The 25,720-nt window shown below is 48.8% G+C and overlaps 1 protein-coding gene across 6 annotated transcripts; it reads left to right on the top strand.

Moving 5' to 3' along the window:
* The first annotated feature begins 1,513 nt into the window (after positions 1–1,513).
* EXOC3 (exocyst complex component 3) lies at positions 1,514–25,158 on the top strand. Of its 6 annotated transcripts, none has more exons than XM_008534387.2 (13): positions 1,514–1,641; positions 3,673–3,863; positions 5,711–5,930; positions 11,627–12,308; positions 14,417–14,534; positions 15,385–15,510; positions 16,580–16,680; positions 18,456–18,566; positions 18,663–18,813; positions 20,185–20,307; positions 23,036–23,197; positions 23,722–23,849; positions 24,667–25,158. In XM_008534387.2, exons 2-13 carry the CDS (start codon positions 3,720–3,722, stop codon positions 24,836–24,838), a joined length of 2,238 nt encoding a protein of 745 aa, XP_008532609.2. In that variant the 5' UTR covers positions 1,514–1,641; positions 3,673–3,719; the 3' UTR covers positions 24,839–25,158. The 6 variants fall into 6 exon arrangements, with proteins under 6 accessions (XP_008532609.2, XP_008532610.2, XP_008532611.1 ...); XM_008534388.2 differs by having other exon boundaries at positions 1,531–1,876; XM_008534389.2 differs by lacking the exon at positions 1,514–1,641 and adding an exon at positions 2,041–2,223.
* Positions 25,159–25,720: the final 562 nt, after the last annotated feature.

The following is a 25,720-nucleotide window of genomic DNA, read 5'->3' as shown; positions in this document are numbered from 1 at the left end:
CCTGCATGAAGTGCAGGCCGCCCGCTATGAATTCTTGGGGGGGCCTTCCCTGACATGGGACCCTGATGGAGGCAGGCAAGCCTCCTGGCCATCCTGGTACCTGGGAGAAGTTGCTTGTATGGGGTTTTGTGGTTTGTTTTCTCCAGCCCACTGTGCACTGAGGATACAGCCTTTGAGCACCCTGGCTTCCTGGAGGAGTCTGAGTCTGTCCCACCTGGGCGTCAGGACTCCCTCTCCCCACCTGACCCCCTCCAGCAGCGAAAATCTCCACTCATCTCTCTTCCCTCTTTGCTTTGCCACCAGAACATCCCCTGTGCTTGTCTGTGAATTCACTTGTGCATTTAAAAGGGTGCTTGCTATCTTCATCCAATATTCCTAGTTGTTCTGTAGGATGTTGTTCAGTTATTTGGTCTGCCAAAAACAGAAGTCAAGAAAGGTTTTGGGTTTGGGTTTTTTTGATGAGGAAGATTGTCCCTGAGCTAACATCTGTGCCAATCTTCCTCTATGTTGTATGTGGGTCGCCGCCACAACATGGCTTGATGAGCGGTGTGTAGGTTAGCACCAGGGATCCAAAACTGCAAACCCTGGGCTGCTGAAGCTGAATGCCTGAACTTAACTACACCACCAGGCCAGCCCCCAAGAAGGGTTTTTAATGAAGGTTTTATTTTTTCAGTTTTAAGGAGGAAAAAAAAATGTCCATTAACAAAGCATGCTATTGTTAACCATCTTGGTTAACTGAGGAAGGCATTAGGGAGTCCTACATCCACAGAGACATCCATAGCATGAGTCTCCATTTTGTATGTTACACGTTGCTACATTTTGAAGTAACAGTCCTAAAAAGTTCAATAATTTTGACAACTTTTTTCTTCATTACTTTCAAAACACCTTTTCAGTTATAATTTCAAACGTAATTTTAACTTTTGCTTACATTCTTCGTTGCTCAACTTGGCGCCAATCTTAATAAATTACCAGGTGCAGATGCAACAGTAAGGGGTCAGCCATCAGTCAGCGTAGTGGAGCGCCCGGTCAGCTGTGACGGACAGCACAGCTTCCGCGCCCAGCTGGTGGGCAGGCTTGGGTTACAGGCCGAGGCAGTGGCGGAGGGGCCCTGCACACCTCGTCTTCTTGCCCGCCCCGTGCGCCCAGGTGTTGGCGCGTGTCTGTGTGCTCACCTGCGCCCGGCTCCCTGCACTGCTGCCCCTCCTCCCTTCCCTCTGACTCCCACCCGCTGCGCTCCTGCCTCCCTCCTCCCTCCTCCCTTGCGCGGTCCTGGTGGCCGATCCTGGTGGCCCTCAGGAGGCGATAACGTCAGAGACTTGCTGTCAGTCAGTGAGGGCGAGGGGCGCTCCCAGCGCGGGCGGACCTGGGGTCCCCGGGCTCGTCGGCCTCCTTCCCACTCAGAGTCCAGCTCTGGCCGCCGGCCTCTGCTCCGCAGCCACCGGGGCTGGCCGCCCCACCTTCCCTCCAACTCAGCCCTCCGCAGCCTCCCCTCCCGCCCGCACCCCTGCCCCGTGGGGCGGTTCACGTCCCAGCCCCACCCACTCAGCCTCGGTGAGGGACCGGCGCCCGCACACTCAGGGACGGCTGTCCCACTGCGGTCGTCCCCACGTGGGCTGCTCGGTTTGTGCTCCTGGGCTCCGGGTGCGTGTTCGGTTCCAGGGTGGCAGGGGCAGCTCGGGCGGGCCGGTCCCGAGACGCGGGACAGGGGCCACGCCGCGGCGGGAGGCGGACGCGGCCCGCGAACTCGGTGCCTGGGAGTGGACGGCGGAGGAGACGCAAAGGAGGCGGGGCGAGCAGTGGCCCTCATGTGGGTCAGGACAGCGGGCAGAGAACCGGAGGGGGAGCCTGGGAACGGGGTCCAGCAGAGAGACGGCAGGTGCAGTGGGCTCTGCCTGGGGACACCGGGGGACAGGGCGGGAAGGGTCAGAAGGAGAGGGGCCGAGTGGGGCAGGGACCCCAATCCCAGCGCACCCCCTGCCTCGCCGGGGGCAAGGACCCCTTCCCGACGGTCCCCTCTCGAGGGGGCGGCCCGTGGGCGGCGACCGCATCCCGACGGTCCCCGCCGTAGGGGGCGCCGTCTGGGCAGGAACCTTGCCCGCCCGCCCGCCAGCCCGCCAGCCGGGACTGCACAAACACCGCGCTTCCGGTCGTGCCTCCGGAAACGGAAGTGCTTGCGGGCCGCTCACTTCCTGTCGGGCGCCGGTGAGGCAGCGACCGCGGACGGTGAGGCGGCGGCGGCGGCTGCGGTGGGGGCGGGCGCGGCCTGGGCGGTGGGCGGCGGCCTCGCCCGCTGTCCCTTCCCGGGCGCCGGTGGGCGTGGTGCGGGGGGCGGCCGGGCGGCGGCCCAGCCCGGAGGCGGCGCGGGGCGGGGCGGGTTTGGGCTCGGCCGGGCGGCCGCGCGCGCCCCGCCCCTGGTCCTCCGCTCCCGGCGGGTGACTGTCCGGTTCCGAGCGCCGGCCCGCAAACGGCTTGTCTCGTGCCCCCCGCCCTAAGGAGCGGTCCAGGGCCTGCGGGCGCCTGCGACCGCCGACGCCCGCTCTTGGTCGCCGCCTGCCCCGCGATGGAAGTCGTGCGGGGTTAGCGTCGGTGGGGACGCTGGTCACCTGTCCCGAAGACGCCGGGACACAGACGCAGCCGCTGGTTAGGTTTTCCGCGTGGGTTCCTGCGTTTTCTGTCGCAGCAAACGGAGAGGCAGGAGCGCTCTCGCAGTAGGGTTCCGTGGAAAGAGAATGGGACGGCAGGCACAGAAATTAGCTAACAGTCCTTGGCGGGAATCCTCGAGTTTCGCGTTTGTCTGCGAGCACGTGGGATGGGAAGTGACAGACGTGGGGAGAGGACGGGTCTTTCTCGTGCCTTTGAGCAGGTGTGCACAGGACACATGAGTGGAAGTGGCAGTGCCCTAGCTGAGGTCGAGGGGACGCGTGTTTGTGCTCCCTCTCCTTCCCAGACGCTCGCCAGATGTCCCAGCTCCTGGGCGAGGCCCTTGGCGTATCTGGGAGTGAGGCAGGTGTCTCAGCATCTGCGCCCTGTCCCTTGAACCTGAGCAAAGGAGGACCTGTGCTTCTGCCCTCTTGCCTTTCTTTACCAGTCTGTTAAATAGTAGGAAACGGAATTTTGTGTGCTACAGACAGCAGTGATTTTGGGGAGGAATCATAGGATGTGTGCCGGGACTTCAGCTGGGGGTGGTGAGGTGTGTGCTGTCCCTGTGCTTCCATGTCCTCACTGAGGCGGCCTGGCGCAGCTGCCCAGCCCCTGCTCCCCACTTCAGCCTGCCCACATGGCAAAGGGCTGGTGGTGTGCAGGCTCTGGACATGAGAAAGTGGCCCTATCTCAGAAACAGAAGTGCCTTGGAGACTGACACCTGATGTGATAAGTGGTCTGGGGTTCTTATTCAGACATCCTCCATGTGTTCATGTCTTATACCTGTAAACGCCCCTACCCCACTTAAAGGTAACACTTTTTCCCTGTCTGTGTTCTGAAGGTTTGTCTTATTAAGAAATTAAGATATTTCATAATCCTAGTTCAACTTTCAGGTTTACTGGATTAATGATTTCAGATGCTCTCTTTATAGCTCCCTCATGCACAACTGACTTGGGGGGATGAGTTTTGTATCTGATATTTCCGCCTTCCTAACACATCTTCCCCTCTGTCCCCCTCCCCCCATGCACACAGGATGCCTCTAGTATGACAGGAGTGGAGATTCCACCTGCTTTTTAGCCATGAAGGAGACAGACCGGGAGGCTGTTGCGACAGCGGTCCAAAGGGTTGCTGGGATGCTTCAGCGCCCGGACCAGCTGGACAAAGTGGAGCAGTATCGCAGAAGAGAGGCCCGTAAAAAGGCCTCGGTGGAGGCCAGATTGAAGGTACGAGACCAGAGAGGCCATAGGCACCTGCATCACTCCCATGCAGGACAGAGCTGTTTGTCTTGAGTTTCAGATTCCTGCTTAACATCATCATTGTAGTTTTGCTAAATTAGACATTGTGATAATCTAGGAAAGAGGCAGAACAGAGCATTCCCTTTACTTGGCTCATTCCTTCAACGATATATTATCAATCATTAAATCTACAGGGAAGACCACAGGAATATTGAAAACACCAAAGGAGCAACTGCTTTAAGTACCTGCAAGTGTCTATTTGCTTTCTAAACAATACCAAAAGAACAACAGCTATCCTCATTATTGTAAGCTCTGCTACAGAGCGCCGCCAGAGAGCATTTTGTTTGGATCATTCCAGCACACGCTGTAGCAGGCTGACCATGTCCCAGGCGTTCTCCTGGCCCTGGGGAAGGAAGGAGGAGGAGAACAGACACGTTTATTAAGAGGGTGTGAGACTAAGGCAAGAAAGAAAATCCTTCTTTTTCAAGGTATTTTATGATTTGGATTGGTTTTCAACTTAATTCATATGAAGAGGTGAGGTTTTATTAAGATACCCACATTGAGTATAGTTATAAAATGTTGAAACTGTGGCCTGCTGTAGTTGACAGGCAGCAGAACCGTCTTGGGGATTTAAGAGCGTGCCTTTGAGGAGAGTTAATTCTCACACTGATAGGGCAGTGAGGTCACTCTCCCCTTGAAAACGTTATTACCGTCCAGGGAATGGCAGGCTTGGGGAGACAGGATGAGGATGGCTCATTTGTGCAGTGAAATATCCAGAGACCTGTTGGACTGATTTGAAACAGCAGTTTCATATTGATTTAAAAACAGTTGGGACCTGATGCATTTTAGTTGGAACTTTGATTTGTTCTGGCAACTTGTGGGATTAACTAACAATTATCAGTAGTGATTTAGAAGCCTTGTGTAGTCTGTTAAAATCATTGTGAATTATTTCTGAACCAACCTAAGACTCGGGTGAAAAGTATTCTGGCTTCAATTGTGCTGCCTGGTCTTTCCCTTCCCTTTCCCATCTACCTACTGCTGCTCTTTCATGCCCTCTCCCTTCTGGCTGTACGGCTTGCTGGATGGCATTGTGTTGGACCCACAGAGTGAGTCTGAATCTGTTATGTACCAGTTCTGCGCTGTGGGGCTGGCTGTCCTTGAGCTGAGACTGGTTCTGGCTGAATGGCAGGAGACCCCTCCCCACTAAAGCTGATGAGCAAGTCCCAACAGTTTTCTCCGCCTAGATAAGGCCTATTAGGAGACTGAGGGAATGCCTGGAAGATTGTGTATGTAGTTTTTCTTAAGATACCATTTAGGGCCAGCCCTAGTGGCCTAGTGTTAGGTTTGGTGTGCTCTGCTTTGGCAGCCTGGGTTTGGTTCCTGGGCATGGACCTACATCACTGGTCTGTCAGTGGCCATGCTGTGGTTGTGGCTCACATACAAAAAGAGGAGGATTAGCACCAGATATTAGCTCAAGGCAAATCTTCCTCAGCAAAAAATGAAAATAATAAAATAAAGATACCATTTCAGGGGTGGCCATGGGACCCAAGGCGTACCCACGGTTATGTCCAGCGTCTTCAGGCTGAGGGGTTGGATAAGGGAGTATTGTGAGGTTTTCTCAACAAAGCTTTAAATGGCGTTGTTGTCCTGTTGCGAGGCAGCAAAGAAAAAGTTACCTTGTGAATCAATAAAATCCTTGTTGAATTTTATTCCCTTTTCTTTGGGTATTGACTGTTCCCTGCCACGGAAATGTCTCTTTCCTGCACTTGAGCCTCCTGGGGAGGATTTGTTTGTGGCTGTCCCAGCTTTGCTCACCTGCATGGTGTCTCCCCTAGGCCGCAATCCAATCACAGTTGGATGGGGTGCGCACGGGCCTGAGCCAGCTCCACAATGCACTGAGTGACGTCAAGGACATCCAGCGGTCCCTGGCCGATGTCAGCAAAGACTGGAGGCAAAGCATCAACACCATCGAGAGCCTCAGGGACGTGAAGGATGCAGTTGTGCGACACAGCCAGCTCGCTGCAGCTGTGGAGAATCTCAAGAACATCTTCTCAGGTAGTCAGGCGGGGCTGCTACAAGTGCTCATCCCATGACTTGCACCTGCTTTCCTGGCTCTGTGGGTGACACAGAGGCAGTTCAAGCTTTTGTGCAGTGTGTTTTGTAGGCCTGCCTCTGTAGACAGTAGGTGTGATTCCCATCTGCTCAGTTAGTTTCTGTTTTGAACATGGATGGACAGGATCAGTTGAGCAAGTCAGGGCTAGTAGAATGCTTGCATCTGTCTTTGTCAGGACAGATGCCCCAAATGGGTGGATGAACACTGTGTGAGCTTCATGCCCTCAGCTGCAGTGTGGCTGTTAAGTCAGTAGACCGCTGGGACTCTGCGAGGTGCAGAAGAAGAAAGATGCAGGCACCACACGCCTGGAAGGAGCTTTTGGTTTGTGAGAGTAGCAGCCCTGTGGGTGGGACAGAGAGGGAGCAGTTCCCAGCAGGAGAGGTGACAAAGGAGAGCAGCAGTTCCCAGGTGGAGGAAGTGTGCATGGGCCAGGGCAGGGCAGGACAAGGCAGGGTGGCCAGGGATGAGGCATGCTCTGGAGTCTTAGCCGAGACTGGAGCAGGACCTGGTGAGTAAGGGTGCTCCACTGCCTATTCGGAAACAGTGTCAGCCACCACCTGGGCAGGGCTCCCTGTTGTGTTCAGTGCAGCCTCCTCACACTTGGTGCTGTGACAAGAGCTCCTCATCCGCTCCCCCAGAGCCCATCCTTCCTTCATCCCCTCGCCCTGTCGCAGTCACCAGCATCCCAGCAGGAAGCCTTGGGATAGTCTAAGCCCTGCCCTTCCTTTATCCCATGTCTGGTCTCAGTGAGTTCTTTCTGTCCTTCCCCAAATTCTGCTTAACCCCTGAGTGTAGTCTGGCACATTTCTTCCCATCTGCCCACCGCTGTGAATCCACAGCATGGGTCGCCTTGCTCCTGCCACATCATGTCTAGGTAACCTGTGTCCTGTTCAGCCCCTGTTCCTCTGGACTCCCCTTACACCTGTGTCTTACGGCCGCGATGTTGAGTCCCTGGCAACATTGCTCTGTGCATGCTCATCTTCCTGGGCACTTAGGGCTGTGTCCTCCCATGGATGGCACAGCACTGCCAGCTCCAAGGGGGTGCTCAGGAAGCAGCTCCTCTTGGTGACTGTTGACGGCTTGGAGTTGGAACAAAGTCCCCACGTCAGAACCTCCTTCACGACACTCAGCCATCGCCGTCCTAGTTGCTTTCCCTCCTCTTACAGCTTGCTGCTGACTGGCAACGTTTCCTTCCAGTCTTGTGAAGCCAACGCCAAATGAAAAAGTTGCTTCACTGGAAGCAGTTCATCCACAGACGTTGAAAGTAATTTTCTTTCCCTGGGGACAAGTGAGGCTGCCATGTGTGCATGTTTTTGTTAGGAGGAGATTTTTATTGGGAGGATGTTGTGCCTGTTTGGCTTACTTTGGACTTTTTTCATTGCTTGTGATTCAGTAGTGCTGTGCACATAACATTTTTTCTTCCCTTCACTGTTTTTGTGGTAAAATATACCATATTTTACCAAAATATATATAAAACTTAGCATCTTGACCATTTTTAAGTGTACAGTTCTGTGGTATTAAATACGTTCATATTGTTTTGCTACTATCCCCACCATCCATCTCCAGAACTCTTTTCATCTTGTAAAACTGAAACTCTATGTCAGTTATATTGCAATAAAACCAAAAGAAAAAAAAAGCCTGAAACTCTGCACCTGTTAAATGGTAACTCCCCGCTTCCTCTCCCGCCAGCCCCTTACTAGTTACAGGTCTCTTCAGATTGTTTCTTCACGATTTAGTCTCGGATGGGTTTTGTGTTGTTAGGAATTTTTTGCTTCATTGAAGTTACCCAGTTTGTGGGTGTATAGTTGTTCATAGTACTCTGTTACAATCCTTTTTATTTCTATAGAATTGGTAGTAATGTCCCCACTTTCATTTCTGATTTTAGTGTTTGAGTCTTCTCTCTTTTTGTTAGTCCATCTAGCTAAAGATTTGTCAATTGTTGATCTTTTCAAAGAACCACCTTTGGGTTTTGTTGCTTTTCTCTATTTTTTTAGTCTCTGTTTCATCTATTTCTGCTCTAATCTTTATTATTTCCTTCTTTTTACTAGCTTTGGGTTTAGCTTATTCTTTTTCTAGTTCCTTAAATTGTAAAGTTAGCTTGTCAATTTGAAATCTTCTTTTTTAATGTCAGCAATTTATAGCTATACACTTCTCCTTAAGCACTGCTTTTCTTGCATCTTGTAAGTTTTGGTATGTCGTATGTTTGTTTTCATTCATCTCTAAGTATTTTCTAATTTCCCTTGTGAGTTCTTCTTTGGTCCATTGGTTATTTAGAAGTGTGTTTTTTAATTTCCACAATTTTGAAGTTTTTCCAATTTTCCTTCTGTTACTAATTTCTACCTTCATTGTGGTCAGACAACATACTTTGTGTGATAACTACCTTTTTAAATCTGTTGAGACTTAATCTATGGCATAATATGGTCTATCCCAGAAAACGTCCCATGTGCACTTGAGAAGAACGTGTGTTCTCTCGTTGGGTGGAGTGTTCTGTGTGTGTCTGTTAGATCTAGTTGGCTTATTGTGGTGTTCACACCCTGTTTCCTTACTTATCCTCTGTCTGATTGTTCTATCCGTTATTGTGAGTGGCATATTGAAGTCTCTGAATTATGATGGAACTGTCTATTTTTCCGCTTCTGTTAATTTTGCTTCATATATTTTGATGGTCTGTCCTCAGGTGTGTAAATGTTTATAATTGTTACGTCTTCTTGCTCTGTTGACTCTTATTAACATATAATGTCCTTTTTTGTCTCTTGTAAACTTTTCTGATTTAAAGTCTATTTTGTTTGATATTAGGATAGCTGCTCTGCTGTCTTTTGGTTACTGTTTGCACGGAATATCTTTTCCATCCTTTCATTTTCAGTCTTTGTGTCCTTGGATCTAAAGTGAGTCTCCTGTAGGCAGCATACAGCTGGATTATGTGTTTTTATCCATTCTGCCAATCTTTGTCTTTGATTGGGAATTTAATCCACTTACATTTAGAGTAATTACTGATAATGAGAGACTCAATTCTGTCATTTTCCCATTTGTTTTCTGTACGCCTTAGCAGCTTTTTCATCCTGTCATTTTCTGCATTACTCTCTTCTTTTGTATTTAGTTGATTCTTTTGTAGTGAAACATTTTACTTCCTTTCTCGTTTCCTTTTGTTTGTATTCTATAGATATTTTGTTTGTAGTTCCCACGGTGATTACATTTAACATCCTAAAGTTATTACACTCTAATTTGAATTTATACCACCTTAACTTCAATAACATACAAAACTCTGCTCCTGTACAACTCTGTCCCCACCCCTTTTGGTTGTTGGTGTCACAAAATTATATCTTTATACATTGTGTGTCCAAAATTAGTTCTGTTTTTTTGTTTTTTTTTTTTAAATTGGCACCTGAGCTAACAATGTTGCCAATCTTTTGGTTTTTTTCCTGCTTTTTCTACCCAAATCCCCCCAGTATGTAGTTGTATATTTTATTTAGTTGTGAGTCCTTCTAGTTGTGACATGTGGGATGCTGCTTCAACGTGGCCTGATAAGCAGTGCCATGTCTGTGCCCAGGATCTGAACCGGTGAAACCCTGGGCCCCCAAAGCAGAGTGTGCGAACTTAACCACTCGGCCACAGGGCTGGCCCCAGTTGTTTTTTTTTTATGCATTAGTGTTTCAAATTATTTAGAAAACTTAATGTGGAATTATAAAGCAAAGTTACAGTAATGCTAGCTTTGGACTAACAGTTTTTTTATTCTAAATGTATTTGTCTGTTAAATTATGTAGAACAAAAAGTAGAGCTGCAAATCACATTTACAGTAATAGTAGCTTCTGTAATTGCTCATGTATTTACCTTTACTGAGATCTGAATTTCTCCGTATAGCTTGGAGGAACTGTCTGGCATCCTTTCTTTTCACCACAGGACTCCCTTGAGCATTTCTTGCAGGTCATGTCTTGTGGTAACGGACCCTCAGCTTTGGTTTATCTGGGAATGTCTTCATTTCTCCTTCACTTTTGGAGGACAGTTTGCCAGTTGTAGGGTTCTTGGTTTACAGTTTTTTCTTTTAACACATTGAATATCCCAGCCCACTGTCTTCTGTCCTCTGAAGTTTATGATGAAAAATCAGCTGATAGTGTATGAGCATCCCTTGTGTGTGAGGAGTTACGTCTCCCTGGGTGCTTTCAGGACTCTCTGTCTGTCTTTGGTGTCTAGCACTTTGATTATAATGTGTCTTACTGAGAATCTCTTTGAGCTTTTCCTACTTGGAATTTATTGTGCTTTCAGATGCTTATATTCATGTCTTTCATCAAATTTAGTAAGTTTTCAACCATTATTCAGATAGTCTCTCTGCCCTTTATCTTTCTTTTCTCCTTCTGGGGTTCCCACAATGTGCATGTTCGTCTGCTTGACAGTGTTCCACAGGTCCGTCAAGCTCTGTTCACTCTTCTTAGTCTTTTTTCTTTCTGTTCTGCAGACTTGATAATTTCCATTGTCCTGTCTTCAAGTTTGCTGATTCTTTCTTCTGCATGCTCAAATCTGCCTTTGAATCCCTGAAGTAAATTTTTCACTTCAGTTATTGTACTTTTCAGCTCCAGAATTTTTGGTTTCTTTTTAGATTTTCATCTCTTCATAGGTATTTCCATTTTGTTCATGTATTGTTTTCTTGACTTTCTCCATGCCTTCCCTTAGTTCTTAAGCATATTTAAAACTTTGACTTTTAAAGTCTTTGTCAAGGAGTTGTGCCATCTGGTCTTTCTCAGGGATGGTTCCTGTTGATGTCCTCCAAATGTTTCTGTATTGCAAATTCTGTACAGCAAATGATGTCCTTCAGTGATGTTTCTTTTATTTTTTATTTTTTCTTTTGACTCTCCGTACTTTCCTATATCTTTATATGCCTTGTGACTTTTGTTGAACACTGGACATTTGAATTTAACAGTGTGGTAACTCTGGAACCCAGATTCTCCTCTTCCCCAGTGTGTGCTGATTTTTGTTTATTGTTTTTGTTTTTTTGATTGATGTAGGGTGTCTCTGTGCTAAGGATCAGGCTGGGATATAAACTTCAGGTCTTCTCAGGTCTTTTCTGAGTCTGTGCCTTTCCCTGGGCATGGGCAGTGAGTTTATAAATTCTCCTGTATGTGAGATTGCTTTTGAATGTCTTCCAAAAGGGAAAGAGAGAAAAATGAAAGGGGGAAAAGGCATCGGCCCTTTAAATCCCCTGGAAATCACTCCAGCTGGAGGGAGAGGGGCTCAAAGCAGTGTGGGTGGAGGGTACAGCAATGGCATCTGCCTCTGTATTTGCACCTCTCTAAACAGAAGCAGCAGTCAGCACTTGGAGCACAGATTCGCAATATTTGGAGGACCCTGGCTCCCACAGCCATATGTGGGCTGCTCCAGGAATACATGTTCGGCCTGGCTGGGGCTGAGGGCAGAGCTGGGTCTCTGCTACACTGCCAGGAGCTACAATGGGCCAAAATTCACTACAGTTTGCTGTCCAAGCCTCCCCCTGGAAGTTGCCAGCCTGCAGTAGACGCCTGAGTTTCAGAGTAGTTACTCAGATCTGTCAGTGCAGTATCGTCCTGGTCCCTCCTCCTTCACCATCTTCCCAGAATCCTACACCACCTTTTCCGTGGTTTTTTACAGCACCATCTTCTGTCTTCTTCCCTAGTGCCCGAGATTGTGAGGGAGACCCAGGACCTCATAGAACAAGGGGCGTTCCTGCAGGCCCACCGGAAGCTGATGGATCTAGAGTGCTCCCGGGACGGGCTGATGTACGAGCAGTACCGCATGGACAGTGGGAACACTCGTGACATGACCCTCATCCACAGCTACTTCGGGAGCACGCAGGGGCTCTCTGATGAGCTGGCCAAGCAGCTGTGGGTGGTGCTGCAGAGATCGCTGGTCACTGTCCGCCGTGACCCCACCTTGCTGGTCTCAGTTGTCAGGATCATTGAAAGAGAAGAAAAAATAGACAGGCGCATACTTGACCGGAAAAAGCAAACTAGCTTTGTTCCTCCTGGGAGGCCCAAGAATTGGAAGGAGAAGATGTTTGCCATCTTGGACAGAACTGTGACTACTAGAATCGAGGGCACGCAGGCAGACACCAGGGAGTCTGACAAGATGTGGCTCGTCCGCCACCTAGAAATCATAAGGAAGTATGTCCTGGATGACCTCATTGTTGCCAAAAACCTGATGGTTCAGTGTTTTCCTCCCCACTATGAGATTTTCAGAAACCTCCTGAACATGTACCACCAGGCCCTGAGCACACGGATGCAGGAACTTGCATCGGAGGACCTAGAGGCAAATGAGATCGTGAGCCTGTTGACGTGGGTCTTAAACACCTATGCAAGGTAACTCCAGCTTTACGTCTTGGGTTTTCTTTTACATAGAAACTGTGTATGAAAACATACCAACAGACAGTTTCTCAAGAGCTCCTGAGCCCTTTTGCTCCAGACAGGTGCTGGGCACCCACGGGCATTGTTTTCTGGTTAGTGAAAGTCTCCTTTCCAGGCCATCTGGGGGGGCATCCTTGAGGTCAGGGCCCAGCCTCTGGGTTGTGAATGCTCTTGTGTTGGGTGGTGCCTCTGCCCTTGACGTCCCGTCTGTATTGGGCAGTTAGTTTAGCATTGGGCTCTTCTGTGCTGCTGAGGACTCACCAGGCACTAACCTGCTTCCTCCCCATTGCACTGTGAGCAGGTGGCTTCACCCTGTTGGACAGGTGAGGACATGTGGGTCCAGGAGGCCCCGTGACCTGTACAATCACTACTGCTGAGGAGACACCACCTTCCCCCTTCTAACTCCCCCGGGTTGGGTTTCTTCTCACCAGTATGCTGGAAAATCAGGCGTCCTTTTTGCATTTCAGCCTTGAGGCTCTGTCACTTCACAAAAGGGATGTGTACCACTTCATGCACATATTAGTTTGAGATAGGGTTTGAAAAACAAAGCAATGGTGGGGTATCCTAAAATTCTTTAAGATTAGCTAGCTGAGAGGAAAACATTTTAAATTTGCATGGTTTTGTGAATAGAAAACAGTATTAAGTACTGTATTGGAATTTTTTTTGTTTGTGTTTCGTTTTTTGGTAACTGTTTATAGTAGAGATATGTACATTTCAATACAGAAAACTTAAAGAGAAAGAAATATCTCATCACCCATAGGCAGTGTTGATCATTATGGCTGGCGCTTTGGGAGCCTCGCTGTGCTGGGCCTGGGCCTCCTGTGTGCTGCCCTCACTCAGCCTGTGAGTCAGCGGTTGTCAGGATCACCCATTCTAGGCCTTCCCTGTGCAGGCCTCGACTTGCACGTTGCCCCGTGTGGAAGGCACTGTTGTGATCATCTCCATTTGCTGTGTGAGGAAACTGAGGCACAGGAGTAACATGCCCAAGTTCACACAGCCAGGGAGTGGGAAGCAGGATTTGAATCCAGGCGCTGGGCCCTCACCGTGATCTGGCCACCAGACTGTGGGGTGTGCATTTGTATGCCATGCACTGTTTTGTGTCTTGATTTTGTTTTTCAGTCACCACATTGTTAGCGTTTTTCTGTCCTTGGGAATTCTTTGACAGCTTCATGTTGCTCATCACGTTCTGTCACACTGGACCTTTCATGGGAGAAGTTGAACTGCTTCAGTACTAGAACATTTTCATGCCGAATTCAGGTTCTTGGGATAAAAAGAATCTACATTAAGTAAATGGTCTTAATGTTTGCAGAGTTTTATGAAGTACTTTTTCACTCAGGAAGACCTTGGATTTCTTATCAATGGTGGACTAACTATTAATATTCAGTGTTGTCATTTTAAACACATATTTAGGGAATGCAGCATAAGGCATGTGAATTTTCCAAACAATTGAACCTTGGACTTCTAAGAACTCACCATGTACCCAAGTATTACCTGTTTTTTATGAGAACTTTTTGCAAAATGTGGTCCGTACCCCTGCCTTCTTAGGCACAGTGCACTAAGCATGGTGTGACTTCTCCATACTGACTGGTGTGTCACTGTCAGCCTCGTGTTCTCTGCTCTGGTCCTTCTCCTCCCGTGGGGACCAGCAACGTTCCCTCAGCAGCTTGTATTTCTAAACAACAGCATGGGTTTATTATTCCCCTAGTTAATAGAACGTGTCTGTTTAGCACCTCCTGTTTGCTAGGCTCTGGTCTTCCCCACGAGGTGCTGTGGATAGAACAGATCTCGCCTGCATGGGGCTCCTTTCTTGAGTGGAGCCTTCAGCACCCCATGACATGGGCACGATAGGCCAGGGCCAGGATTGAGGTGCCTTAGGTGGCTGCGCAGCCAGCATGCCTCTGCCCCTGCCCAGCACTCTCCACAAGGCCCCATCTCCCCTCCTTGACCAAGCAGTTAAGGGTGGTTGGGTATTTGTGTGTCAAAAGAAATAGCAACACTTACTTGAGAATTTTCTCTCTGTTTCCCTGGTAATTAGTCTTTCTCGCTCCTGGTTTTCGCTGTAGCACAGAGATGATGGGGAACGTGGAGCTGGCCCCAGAAGTGGATGTCAGTACCCTGGAGCCTTTACTTTCTCCAAACGTGGTCTCTGAGCTACTGGACACGTACATGTCAACTCTCACTGTGAGTAGAGCAGCGTGCAGTCATTGAAATAGGCTGAATCCAGTGTACAGATGGCTCTGTCGGCTCCCTGTGAGTCGGGCTGTAACTGATGCCAGTGGGCAAAAGAAGGCGGGCAAGAAACCCATCCTGGTGTTGGCTTCCTAGGGAACTGCGGGCTCTGTTTCTGGGAAATTGGGTCTTGAAATGTACATTTGCTAGTTAGATATGGAGAATGCCACATCTCTGGCCTTGGATCTGGAGATTGTCTAAGGTGTCCATTCTGCAGAAATGGATACCTCCTCTGGCTGGAGGAATGAGCCTGCCTGTTCCTGGTAGGGACTGTCCTGCTGATGTGCAGTGGCATCTGCCAGCTTCTTGGCACTGAGCCCAGGAGTGGGAGGGTGGCAGTTAGGGGACCAAAAGCTGCCCAGTGGCCCCAGGCAGTCTTAGGGTGAGATGAGGTCAGGGTTTGCTTCCTGGGGCAGTGTTCTAAGTGAGGCACTGAGGCCCACGCCAGGAAGCAGGCAGGGGCTCTGTGCTCCCGAGGTGATGGCAGTGGCGCCTGGCCTTTCATGGACAGGCCTACTGGAGGAGTGTTGGCCTCGGTCTTCCCAGTGCTTCTCACTAGCCTGGCCTGTCCTCCAGCGTGATGGTCGCCACAAGGTTAAGTCAGTAGAGGCTGGCGGGGGCACCACCCGCCATGGAGGTGGCTCCTGGGACAGCCTCTTTGGCATCCCCTTGTTTGAGAACAGAGATTCCCAGGGCGCTGTATTTGGCTTCCACAGCTGCACCACTGAAGAGAGGCCGTTTGGCTTGACTCAGAGGGTCCTGTTCTGTTCTTCCTTTCTCTGTGATGCTCAACTGCCCTTAGTCAAACATCATCGCCTGGCTGCGGAAAGCACTAGAGACAGACAAGAAAGACTGGATGAAAGAGACTGAGCCTGAAGCTGACCAAGAAGGGTACTACCAGACGACGCTCCCTGCCATCGTCTTCCAGGTGCCGTCTGGGGTTCCCGGGTCGTTAATGGGTCTTTAATGGGCTCCGCGGGTTTTACAAAGGAACACAAAGTGCCTCGGTTTGTAGTAAAGATGGAGCCCTGCCTGACCCCTCAGGTCCTCTCTCTTGTCTTCTTGCCAAGTAGTTTTGCCTAAAGTCACTTTGGTTTTCCTAATCTTTTTGGATTTGAACTAAAACATAATTATGTGTTATTTGTGGTTGATGCTCAAATTGGAGTTTGCTTGTTTAATGTTTCCTGATGTTGTTAATGGCCAAGATTTGTCTTCATAAATGCTGCATAACTGAGTCTAACACGATGGATTTTGGGAAGAGTCCTTTGGACTTTCACGATAATCATGCCTTCTTGCAGTTAATTTACTTTTTAGTACCCAGCCCCCTGCTGGTGTCCTCCTGTTTCCTTCCTCTTTTTTCTTCTGGCCCATTGAATTTTCTTCCTTTGAGTAATGCTGCTGGCAGGAGGGCTGAGTCTTGTTAGAATGTTTGTATAGGACTCTGTCTGGTGACCCAGGGCTTGGCTTCCAGTCGGACAGAAATGAGTGCTGGGGGGTGTCTCTCTGGGTGATGCCATCAGTTAGAGACGGATGGGTCCTCACCCTCTCCTTTCTTTTCAAAACTCTGATGTTCATAACAAGGACCTGGGGTGAGCTCTGCCTGCTGGCTGTGCTCCAAGTCCGGCTCCTCTCGGCAGCAGAGTGTATCCACTTCTTAAGAACTCCACATCACAAGTCACAGCCCAGCCCTGCACCCGTGTGACCCAAGCCACACCACCCTCCAGGGCCCCGTCTCCCTGTCGCTCAGGGAGAGTCCACATTGCCCCATTTGTGGAGACGAGCCCATGGCAGGACATTAGGGAATGGATCGCTTGGTTTTTTTACCCAATGAGAAAGGCATTTGTTTGTTTAACTAACTTTGTTATTTTTCAAGTGGTTTCATTTTTTTCTTTGAATTTGGGCTATCCTAACTACCGGTTAGCAAATGGGGTTTATATAATGAGAAACCTGAACTTTTGTGAGTTTATAGCAAAATTCATAAGTTCTCCAATTTTTAGATGTTTGAACAGAATCTTCAAGTAGCTGCTCAGATAAGTGAAGATTTGAAAACAAAGGTACTAGTTTTGTGTCTTCAGCAAATGAATTCTTTCTTAAGTAGGTACGTATTTCTGTCCATGTCCTCTTTTAGAAAGTATGTGTTTTTAAAAATTAAAAGCAAAAATTTGTTGATCTTAAAATGCCTGATATTAAAAAAGAACTTAAGCCTGGATTTGCTGTGATCACCTTTGATGTTGATATTGAGAAATGCAGGCCTTTTCTCCTTATCTTCCTTTGATTGGTTACACCATCCCCTGAAACCCTAGATGAGACCTGCCGCCGAGTCCTCCACAGCATGGCTGGCACTGCACAGCACTGGAGTTAGAGCTTCTCCTTTGGGTATCTGTCCTTCCTGTTGTCTGAATGTCCTGGGGGCCGGAGGAGGACAGCGCCAGGCACAGTGGTCACTCCACATTCCCACCACTGTGGGAGAGCACCTGGCGGAGCTGACCCTTGACAGGGGGACTTGGAGACCTTGTCTTCAGGATGCCTGACTCCCTTTGAATTGTTCCTGAAGAAGATTTTCAGACCTGTAGAGAATGGCTTAAAAAAACCATTTACCCGTCAGTCGACCAGATTCAAAAGCTGTTCCTTTAAAGCCGGCTACCCCTACCCACTCTGCTGAAGTTCTTGGAAGTGGATCCCAGGCATTGTGGCATTTCACGCCTACATGCTCTACCCCAACTGCAGTGCCGTCAGCCCACACAGACATTAGCATTCATTCCATGGGACCCTCTGACCCCAAGTTTGTATTGGGTTTTCCTGGTGGTCTCACATCTGCCTTGCTGTAGTTATGTATTCAGATGGGTTAGCAGGAGGCCTGGATCGCATATGGTCCTTTGGGGTCTTGGGTCTCTGGACAGTGGAGCAGGCCCTGCCACCTCCAAGCCACTGGCCATGGAGACACACAGATCCTCCTCCAGCCTGTCCTCAGACTGTTGTCTGCCCATGAAGCACAAGTTGGCTCTAAAGGCTTGTGGGATTACTCTTTGTGTATTTATTGTTTTGGAAAAACTTTGCTTAGGTAGTGTGTGCACACCACACTGCAGCACGTCAGGAGATGCAAGTCCCTCTGTCCTGCTCTGGCGGCTCAGGTGCTGACAGCTGTGCCCGTCAGTTGGGTTGCCCTTGGCTATCTGACGAGGAGTCATGGCTGAGTTAATCCTTTCGTTAGAGGAAATGAGGTGAAAATCTTAGGTAAAGAGGAAGTTTTCCCCATCAACCTCAGCTCTTTGATCACCTGACCCATACTTTGGACAGAAAAGTGGAGTAAATGCTTAATTATTTCCCTTTAATTGCCAATTTTCACTTTGCCCCGTTCTTAAGATCTATTAAAAATATACACAACACATCATACTAGTCTTCCAGTCCTGTGTATGTCTGAGAGTCCTCATAATAAGTTCAAAAATAAAGTATGTAGCCATCTCATTTGTTTGTTTTCTTAATGTCTAAAGAGTCTAATTTATTTTTCATTTGATTTCTTCAGGGAAAGATTTGATAGTGTTCTCAACACTATTGTATGAGTTTCTAGGCGAATTGAATGTCGGATACAATAAGAATACTTTTCCAAGTACAATGAAATATTTCAGAATTATTTATATAATCAGAATACTGAACCATATTTTAAAGCCTAATGTAAAGTTAATTTTTAATCCATTTAAAATGATCAACTCCTCTGTTCTATTAGTATAGATCTTCCAAAAAAATTTCATTTTTAGAGACTCATCTCGTTAGATGTCAGTGATACAGAATTCATTAGGCATGAGGTCAGTGTGGTGTTTGGAACCCTCTAGGTTATCCTTAACGCTGCTCTTGATGTGGGCTGTGTGTCTGCAGATACAAAGAGGAAGCTCAGCTGTATAAGGAAGAGCACCTGAAGAACCGGCAGCACCCTCACTGCTACGTGCAGTACATGGTCGCCATCATCAACAACTGCCAGACCTTCAAGTGAGTGGTCCTTACGGAAAGTGGAGCTCAGCAACGAAAGAAAGATGGGGTGAGGACACTCAGCCACTTCACTGAGCCTTCATCATTTCCTTGCAGAGAATCCATAGTAAGTTTAAAAAGGAAGTATTTAAAAAGTGAAATGGAAGAAAGTATATCTCTGAGCCAGCCAAGTATGGATGGGATTCTGGACACCATTGCGAAGGAGGGCTGCGGCAGCCTGCTGGAGGAGGTCTTCCTGGACCTGGAGGTGAGCCGGCTCTTTCCTCCTCTCATTTTCTAGACTGAAAACAGTGTTTCTATTCCACCCTCCAGCACACATACTGAACTATATACCGTGTGAGCCGTAACGTCGCGTTTGTCTCCAGTCACAGTTAAAGTGCTACCGCTTTCCTGTGACGTGGTGGCTTTGTGTGATGTGGGCCTAGAGTTTGAGTCTTTCTGATGCACAATTAAATAGGGACTCCCAGTAAATATTAAAGAGACTAAACTACTTAGTGGATTACAAAATAGAAACAAGTATATAGAAAGAGGACTGATTATATTTATGAGCAAATTCTTGATACTAAAACCAAATTGAGAACATGTACACGTGCACACACATCTCATAGGCCCGTCTCAGTTTTGAATAAAGATACAAAACAAAGTCATTAACTAAATGCATTTAGCATTGTATCAAAGGCATAACACACCATGAACAAGTAACGTTTATTTCAGAAATACAAAGATGATTCAGCATTATATAAATATATTAGCAGAAAGCAGGTACATTTGAAAAATGAAACTCTGATTGTCTCAGGCCCTGCTGGGAAGGAGGTCCTGGGAGGGTTGGTGGGGTTATCTCATGACATCTGTGACTTCCTCAGAAACAGGCTAGAAAACAAATGTGTGCATTTGAAATTATTCCAAAATATTTGAAAAGACAGTATAATAGAAAAGTAGGCAAAGGGCATGAATAAGCATTTCACAGAAAAAGGATTACAGATATCCTAAATATGAAACAAAATGCTCCATCTCACTCATCTTCTTCAAAGGAAAACAAATTAAATATTATTTGTTGCTTAGCAGGATGGCAAGGATTAAAAGCGTTGGTTCCACCCAGCGTTGCTGAGGGCCTGAGGAGAGGCCCTCCCTCATACACTGCAGAACCAGGCCAGTGTTCAGAGGGCAGTCAGGAGACAGTTGTCAGGGTTTTCCTTTGCATAGTTTTTGACCCAGCAATTCACTTTTAGGAATTTCATCTGCAGAAATATATAGATTCACTGCAGCATTCTTTATGATTGCAAAATGTGAAAAATTTTAAATGTCCATCAGAATTGGGTGACTAAATTACAGTGTGTCCATATAATGTATGTAGTCATTAAAGGTAAAATGTGCATGCACAGATGCCTGCGTATCTAACACAAGTTCATCACAGAAATTACATGTAGTATAAATCCCATATAGTTAAAGTAGGAATTTGCAGATTACATACAGTAGAGTTTTTACATGATAGTCTGTTGCTGTCGTAGTCAGAATATTAGTCAGACGTAACAAGCTGGGCTCTGCAGCTCCTCTCTCCCTATGCCCCTGACTTGGGGACAGTGTCCAGGTGGTGCTTTCTGTGGTCTGTGCTTTTCAGCAACATCTTGGTGAGCTGATGACAAAGAAGTGGCTCTCAGGGTCGAACGCTGTGGACATCATCTGTGTCACTGTGGAAGACTATTTCAACGACTTTGCCAAGATTAAGAAGCCATATAAAAAGGTAAGCATGTGGGGCCTGGTCGTGTGGTGTGAGCTCACCTGCATGCTGGAGCCCATCTGGCGTCTTGTGTAGAATTCAGTGTCGAGTTTGTTCTTTGAGTGGAAGTTCTTGGGTGGTTTTGTTAACCCAAGGCAGGTAGGAGACATCATGTCTAAAGATAAGATAGAGGTGGAGGTGATGCGGCTTCTGAGTGAAGATTGAGCGTACTCATCCAACTTTACTGCCTCCCAACACCCTGCTAAACCCATATGGCTGCAGACCTGGAAGCCTGCAGGTGGTGGGGACCCCTCAAAGGGCTGGTAGGGCCAGTGGCCATGGCTCCAGTGAGAGGGCAGGGGAGAAATGGTGGTTCTCTCTCCAGATCTCCACCTAGGGCATACTACGGGCTGCAGGCCTTTCTCTACTCCGGTAGAGGCCCCTGAGAACCCCGGAGCCCCACTGCAAATGGGAGAACGAAGGGACCACGTGCACAGAGCCCTGTGTCACTCCGCAGTCTGAGTCTTCTCAGGTCTTATCATAAAATGCGGCCATCTCCTCTTGGAGGGCCTGGGCGTCTTTCCTCTGGTGTATTCTCAGCACCTGATACAGTTTTTGCTGTCCTTGCTCTTGAAAGTATTACTTTTTCAAATCAGGCTTTCTAACTGTTTCTGATTTATAGAAATGTAAGTGGTTTTGATAGATTGACCTCACATCCAGACACTTTGTAGAGCTTTCTGATTGTTCCTAGGATTTGTCTCCAGATCCTTCCAGGTCTCTGTGTAGACGCTGGTTCCGTGGTGAACAATGACACTGTGTGTTTTCCTTTCTGGCCCTGACACCTCTTCTGTCTCATCTGCACTGGCTAGGACACCAGCACAGTGGGCATCCTTGTCTAATTCCTAGTTTTAAAGGAAATTCTTCTAATTCTGCCATTAAATGTGATACTTTTGGCCACCCTAGACTGCAGTCAAAGGAGCTGGGGTATTTGGTATTTGGGGACAAATTCCAAAAAAAAGTGACAGTTGCAGATCCATCTAACTAATTTGTCCCTTCACAACTGTCAGGAAGCCTCTGGTTAGAGTTCAGTGAGGCCAGCTCTGGCCAACTTTGAATTTCTTGTTGTTTGCACAGTTTTGAGTGACACCTTTAATTAAACATTTTGTTTAATTTAATTGTGTCTGACAAGCCTGTATGTGAATGCCTCAGACCAGGGGCTTGTTGTCTCAGCCCGGTCTCGGTGGCTCATCTCTGGTGCAGTTGGGAGCTCATGTGCCTAAAGTGAGAGCTGGGAGCCGTCAGAGCAGCATACATCCCTTAGACCCACCCTCGGCTGCAGCTCCATGTGCCTGCTGGGTGCCATCTTACTTTGTCTTGTTTAGGGCCGTTGGGGGTCCCCCCTCACTTTGGTGCAGAGAGTGGAGCCTCCTGGCCTCGCCAAGTAGACGCAGCTTCTTTTGTTTGGTCTTTGGGCTTTGATGTGGGATGATTGCCTGGTGCCAATCTCCCACGGAGGGTGGGCTCTGGCAGGAGCCGAGGTTTCCCTGTGTCCCCACATGTGGAGAGAATCATGGCCTTCTGTGAAACTTCCCCATGTGTATGGACTTGGGGTTTCTCTTTCCTCTGAAGCTCCTGTCACACCATCTCCAGAGACTGGAAGTTGAATAGCCTTCTGTGAATGAGACACAATGTGTGCACTTCACACTTCATTCCTCTGGGCCTGTCAGTCTGTGAGGGCCGGGTCCCCAGTTCCCCCTTGAACCCACAGTCCACCCTTAGGGTGAAATGCTCAGCGACGCACACAGGTTGGGGCAGAGCGAGGAGAAGTGGACATGAATCACCCAGAGGGGGCTGTGAGCCACTGGTGGGAGTCTCAGGAAAGCAGGTGCCACAGAAGCCGTTGTGCAGTGACGTCTGCTCCACCAACAATGTGTCAGACGAGACTGCAAGCAGACGTCCCGTTTGGGGAGTCTCTTCTGTTTGCTTCCTAGATTGGAATGTAGGCAGCTATGGTGCAGTCAGTTCCATCAGGTCCCCCCGCACGGCTTCTGGCTGGTGCGTTGCCCATGCTGCAGGCGTGTCTCTGACAGCTTTCCTTTCACCATTTACTCTGTGGGAAGATAGTGACTACTGCTGTGACTTTCTAAATAAAATTCATAATGAAAATGCTTGTTTAGCTTAATATGTTTACTTCAAAATCCTGCCATTTGGGCCAGCCCTGGTGGCCTAGTGGTTAAGTCCAACAAGCTCTGCTTCAGTGGCCCGGGTTCAGTTCCCAGATGTGGACTTAACACCACTCATCTGTCAGTGACCATGCTGTGGCAGCAGCTCACATACAAGAAGAGGAAGATTGGCAGTGGATGTTAGCTCAGGGCGAATCTTCCTCAGCAAAAACAAAACAAAACAAAAAACAGAAAAATAAATAAAACAAAATCCTGGGGCCAGCCTGGTGGCGTAGTGGTTAAGTTCGCACACTCCACTTCGGCAGCCCTGGGTTCGTGGGTGCAGACCTACACACCACTCATCAAGCCATGCTGTGGTGGCATCCCACATAAAAATCAATAGAGGAAGATTGGCACAGATGTTAGCTCAGGGACAATCTTCCTCACCAAAAAATTTTTTTAAAGAAACACCCTGCAATTGGTATTAATGAGAAATGGGAGGAACGTGCTCTACCCTCTTCATGGGTTGACCTAGATTTACATTAAAGCCTTCATGTCTGCCAGAACTGACCGCTTGTTTGCTCCTCCAGAGGATGACGGCCGAGGCACACCGGCGCGTGGTGGTGGAGTACCTGCGGGCCGTCATGCAGAAGCGCATCTCATTCCGGAGCGCCGAGGAGCGCAAGGAGGGTGCTGAGAGGATGGTCCGGGAGGCTGAGCAGCTCCGCTTCCTGTTCCGGAAGCTGGCCTCTGTGAGTGCTGCTGCCCTTGCGCCATCTCAGAGTTAGCTGTGATTCACAAGGGCTACTCTGTGCTTATTTTTCAGCTTCCACCCCCAGGACTTTTTAGGGCAGTTGATCAGAATCAGTCACTTCAGGGACCAAGTAATGGTTGATTCTCGTTTTTTTGTAAATAGGAGGATCTCTGTGCAGATCTTTCTGACCTTGTGGCTGGGGGCACGTGCGCTCAGGGTGATAGCTTCTGGTGATGGTGTGTAGCCAGACCTGATGCTCATGGATCCCTGTCCCTCATGAGAGTGCTGGGGCTCATGCTCAGATGCTGATTGACTTCAAATAGGGTGCTCCCCACCCAGGCTCTCCCCACTCCATCTCGATGCTGAGTGCTCATGCAGAACGGCCCCACTGTGGGAATGAATCTTGAGGTGTTGATGTGGAAGGAAGGAGCTGGGCTTGCCAGCCACATGCCCTTGGCAGAGAGAGAGCTCAACAGAGAGCAGTGTGCATGCTGCCCATCACCACTGCACCCTGTCTCCTAGGGATTTGGTGAAGACGCAGACGGGTACTGTGACACTATCATAGCGATTGCAGAAGTTATCAAGCTGACAGACCCTTCTCTGCTCTACCTGGAAGTCTCGACTCTGGTCAGCAAATACCCAGACCTCAGGTAACTGTGTTCTGCTTCAGCTAGAATCTGTGGAGCAGCAGCAAAGTCATTCCTGAGGTCACCGGGAGTGGGAGAGTCCTGGGCTTTAGGCATGAGCCCCATAGGGGTGACGGTGCGGCGGGTCCAGGCCTTTGTGAGGACGAGTTGTGCAGATGACAACCGCAAGCAGACTGGGCTTCTGAGAACAGTGTCGGATGCAACACATCCTGTGTGCCCTCCTGCCAGGCTGCAGTTCACATACCTCCTCAGTGTCGGAGTGCGGGGGCGGGGGGCATCACCATGCTCGATGCGCTGGGTGGGAAGGTGGCAGAGCAGAGTGGTTTTAGGGAGCTTGTCTTGTGCTGTGTTTGTAGTGGGATCAAAGAAGGGAGCCTACATGCCACACTCAGCCAGGACACCCTCTCTCCTGTGTGAGAGAAGGGCCTGCCCACCGTGCTTGCTCCAGGCCCCCACCAACCTTCGTGAACACACCCAGGATGCCTGGCAGCTCCTCTTTGTGCTGTTGCTCTGGGCCTGCATGAAATGGGAAGAGCCGGCGGTCCTGTTTGCCCTCTACAGCCCTCCCACTCTAGTTAGGCAGTCTGATAAACACATATTTAGAAAAGCAACGTTTAAAAACTTTGCAATTGTAGATTGAACAAAAAGAACACAGTAAGATGAAAACTCAGGCTTCTCTCCCTCTGGCATGACAAGGGAGACTTGCCTTTTATCCACAGCCGTTGATGCCCGTTTTGGGGCCTTCAGTATTGGCCATGGGGGTGAGCGGCTGTGGGTATATCCCTGACGTACCCCTGACGTCTCTCACCCCGTCCTGCAGGGATGACCACATCGGTGCACTGTTGGCTGTGCGAGGGGACGCCAGCCGGGACATGAAGCAGACCATCATCGAGTCACTGGAGCAGGGCCCAACGCAGGTGAATCCCAACTACGTGCCCATCTTCAAGGACATCGTGGTTCCCAGTCTGAACGTAGCAAAGCTCCTCAAGTAGCCTGTTGGTTTCCAGCCTGTGTGTGTCTCTGCCCTCATCGTCCCACACTGGAAACGTAGGGCAGCGGAGTGACTCATGGACCCATGAGAGACATCTTGGTTCCATGTACCTGCCTCACAGTGCCGAGTGCACTGTTTCTTGAAGAACCAGCACTCTGCTGGCCTGGGTCTTCTGGCTTCCTCGTTCCATCCTCTTGAGGCAGGGTTCTGGTGCAAAATGCCTTGTGGTAGTTGTCTTCACTCCCCTCTGGGCCTTCCCTCACTTCTGCAAAGTATAAACACTTCTGAAACTCTGCTGCTTAATAAAAGAGTCTAAACGTCTGCAGGGAGATGAAAACTTCCCAGTTGGAGGATTTTCTTACTAGTGATGATCTTATGATGCCCAGAAACTGCTTGGTTGTCAGATACGTTATTTAAAGGTTGCTCTTCGGCTTGGGCGTGGGGCCTGTGTCCAGTGGCTCAGCGTGCAGCCCCCTCTGCTGATGTCCCTCGTCTTGCGCTGCGGGCTCTTATATGCTGGGCCCCCACCCTGTCACCCTACTGCTGGGGTCCAGCTGGGGTCCCTCAGGCAGGCTGCTCCACACCCTCCCAGGAAGCAGACCCGAGAGCAGACGGTGTAGCAGGTAAGTCGTCACTGGTGGAGGGCGATGCCGAGAGCATCAGGTCTGGGAGAAGCATGTGTGAGTGTGAACCTTTATCTGCTGCATGTTTCAGGCTCTGAGTTGTGCTTCCTCCTGACACACGGCCCTGGCAGCGCCCTGTCTTGTTCAGTCATCTCTCCATGGCATCTTCCTTCAACGGCAGCCTCATTTTGCACATTAGTCTTCAATTTTACAGATTAATTAAAAAGTTACACGGTGAATGAACCCTTGAGCCCCTGTAT

Source organism: Equus przewalskii, chromosome 20, assembly GCF_037783145.1.
Source record: "Equus przewalskii isolate Varuska chromosome 20, EquPr2, whole genome shotgun sequence".
Taxonomy (NCBI): Eukaryota; Metazoa; Chordata; class Mammalia; order Perissodactyla; family Equidae; genus Equus; species Equus przewalskii.
The sequence above is the reverse complement of the archived record's forward strand: the minus strand, read 5'-3'. Positions and strand labels throughout refer to the sequence as shown.

Coding starts and splice junctions, on each gene's coding strand:
- EXOC3 (XM_008534387.2), top strand. CDS start 3,720: ATGAAGGAGACAGACCGGGAGGCTGTTGCGACAGCGGTCCAAAGGGTT. Junction 12,309..14,416: donor GTCTTAAACACCTATGCAAG/GTAACTCCAGCT, acceptor TTTTCGCTGTAG/CACAGAGATGATGGGGAACG. Junction 15,511..16,579: donor TCCCTGCCATCGTCTTCCAG/GTGCCGTCTGGG, acceptor TCCAATTTTTAG/ATGTTTGAACAGAATCTTCA.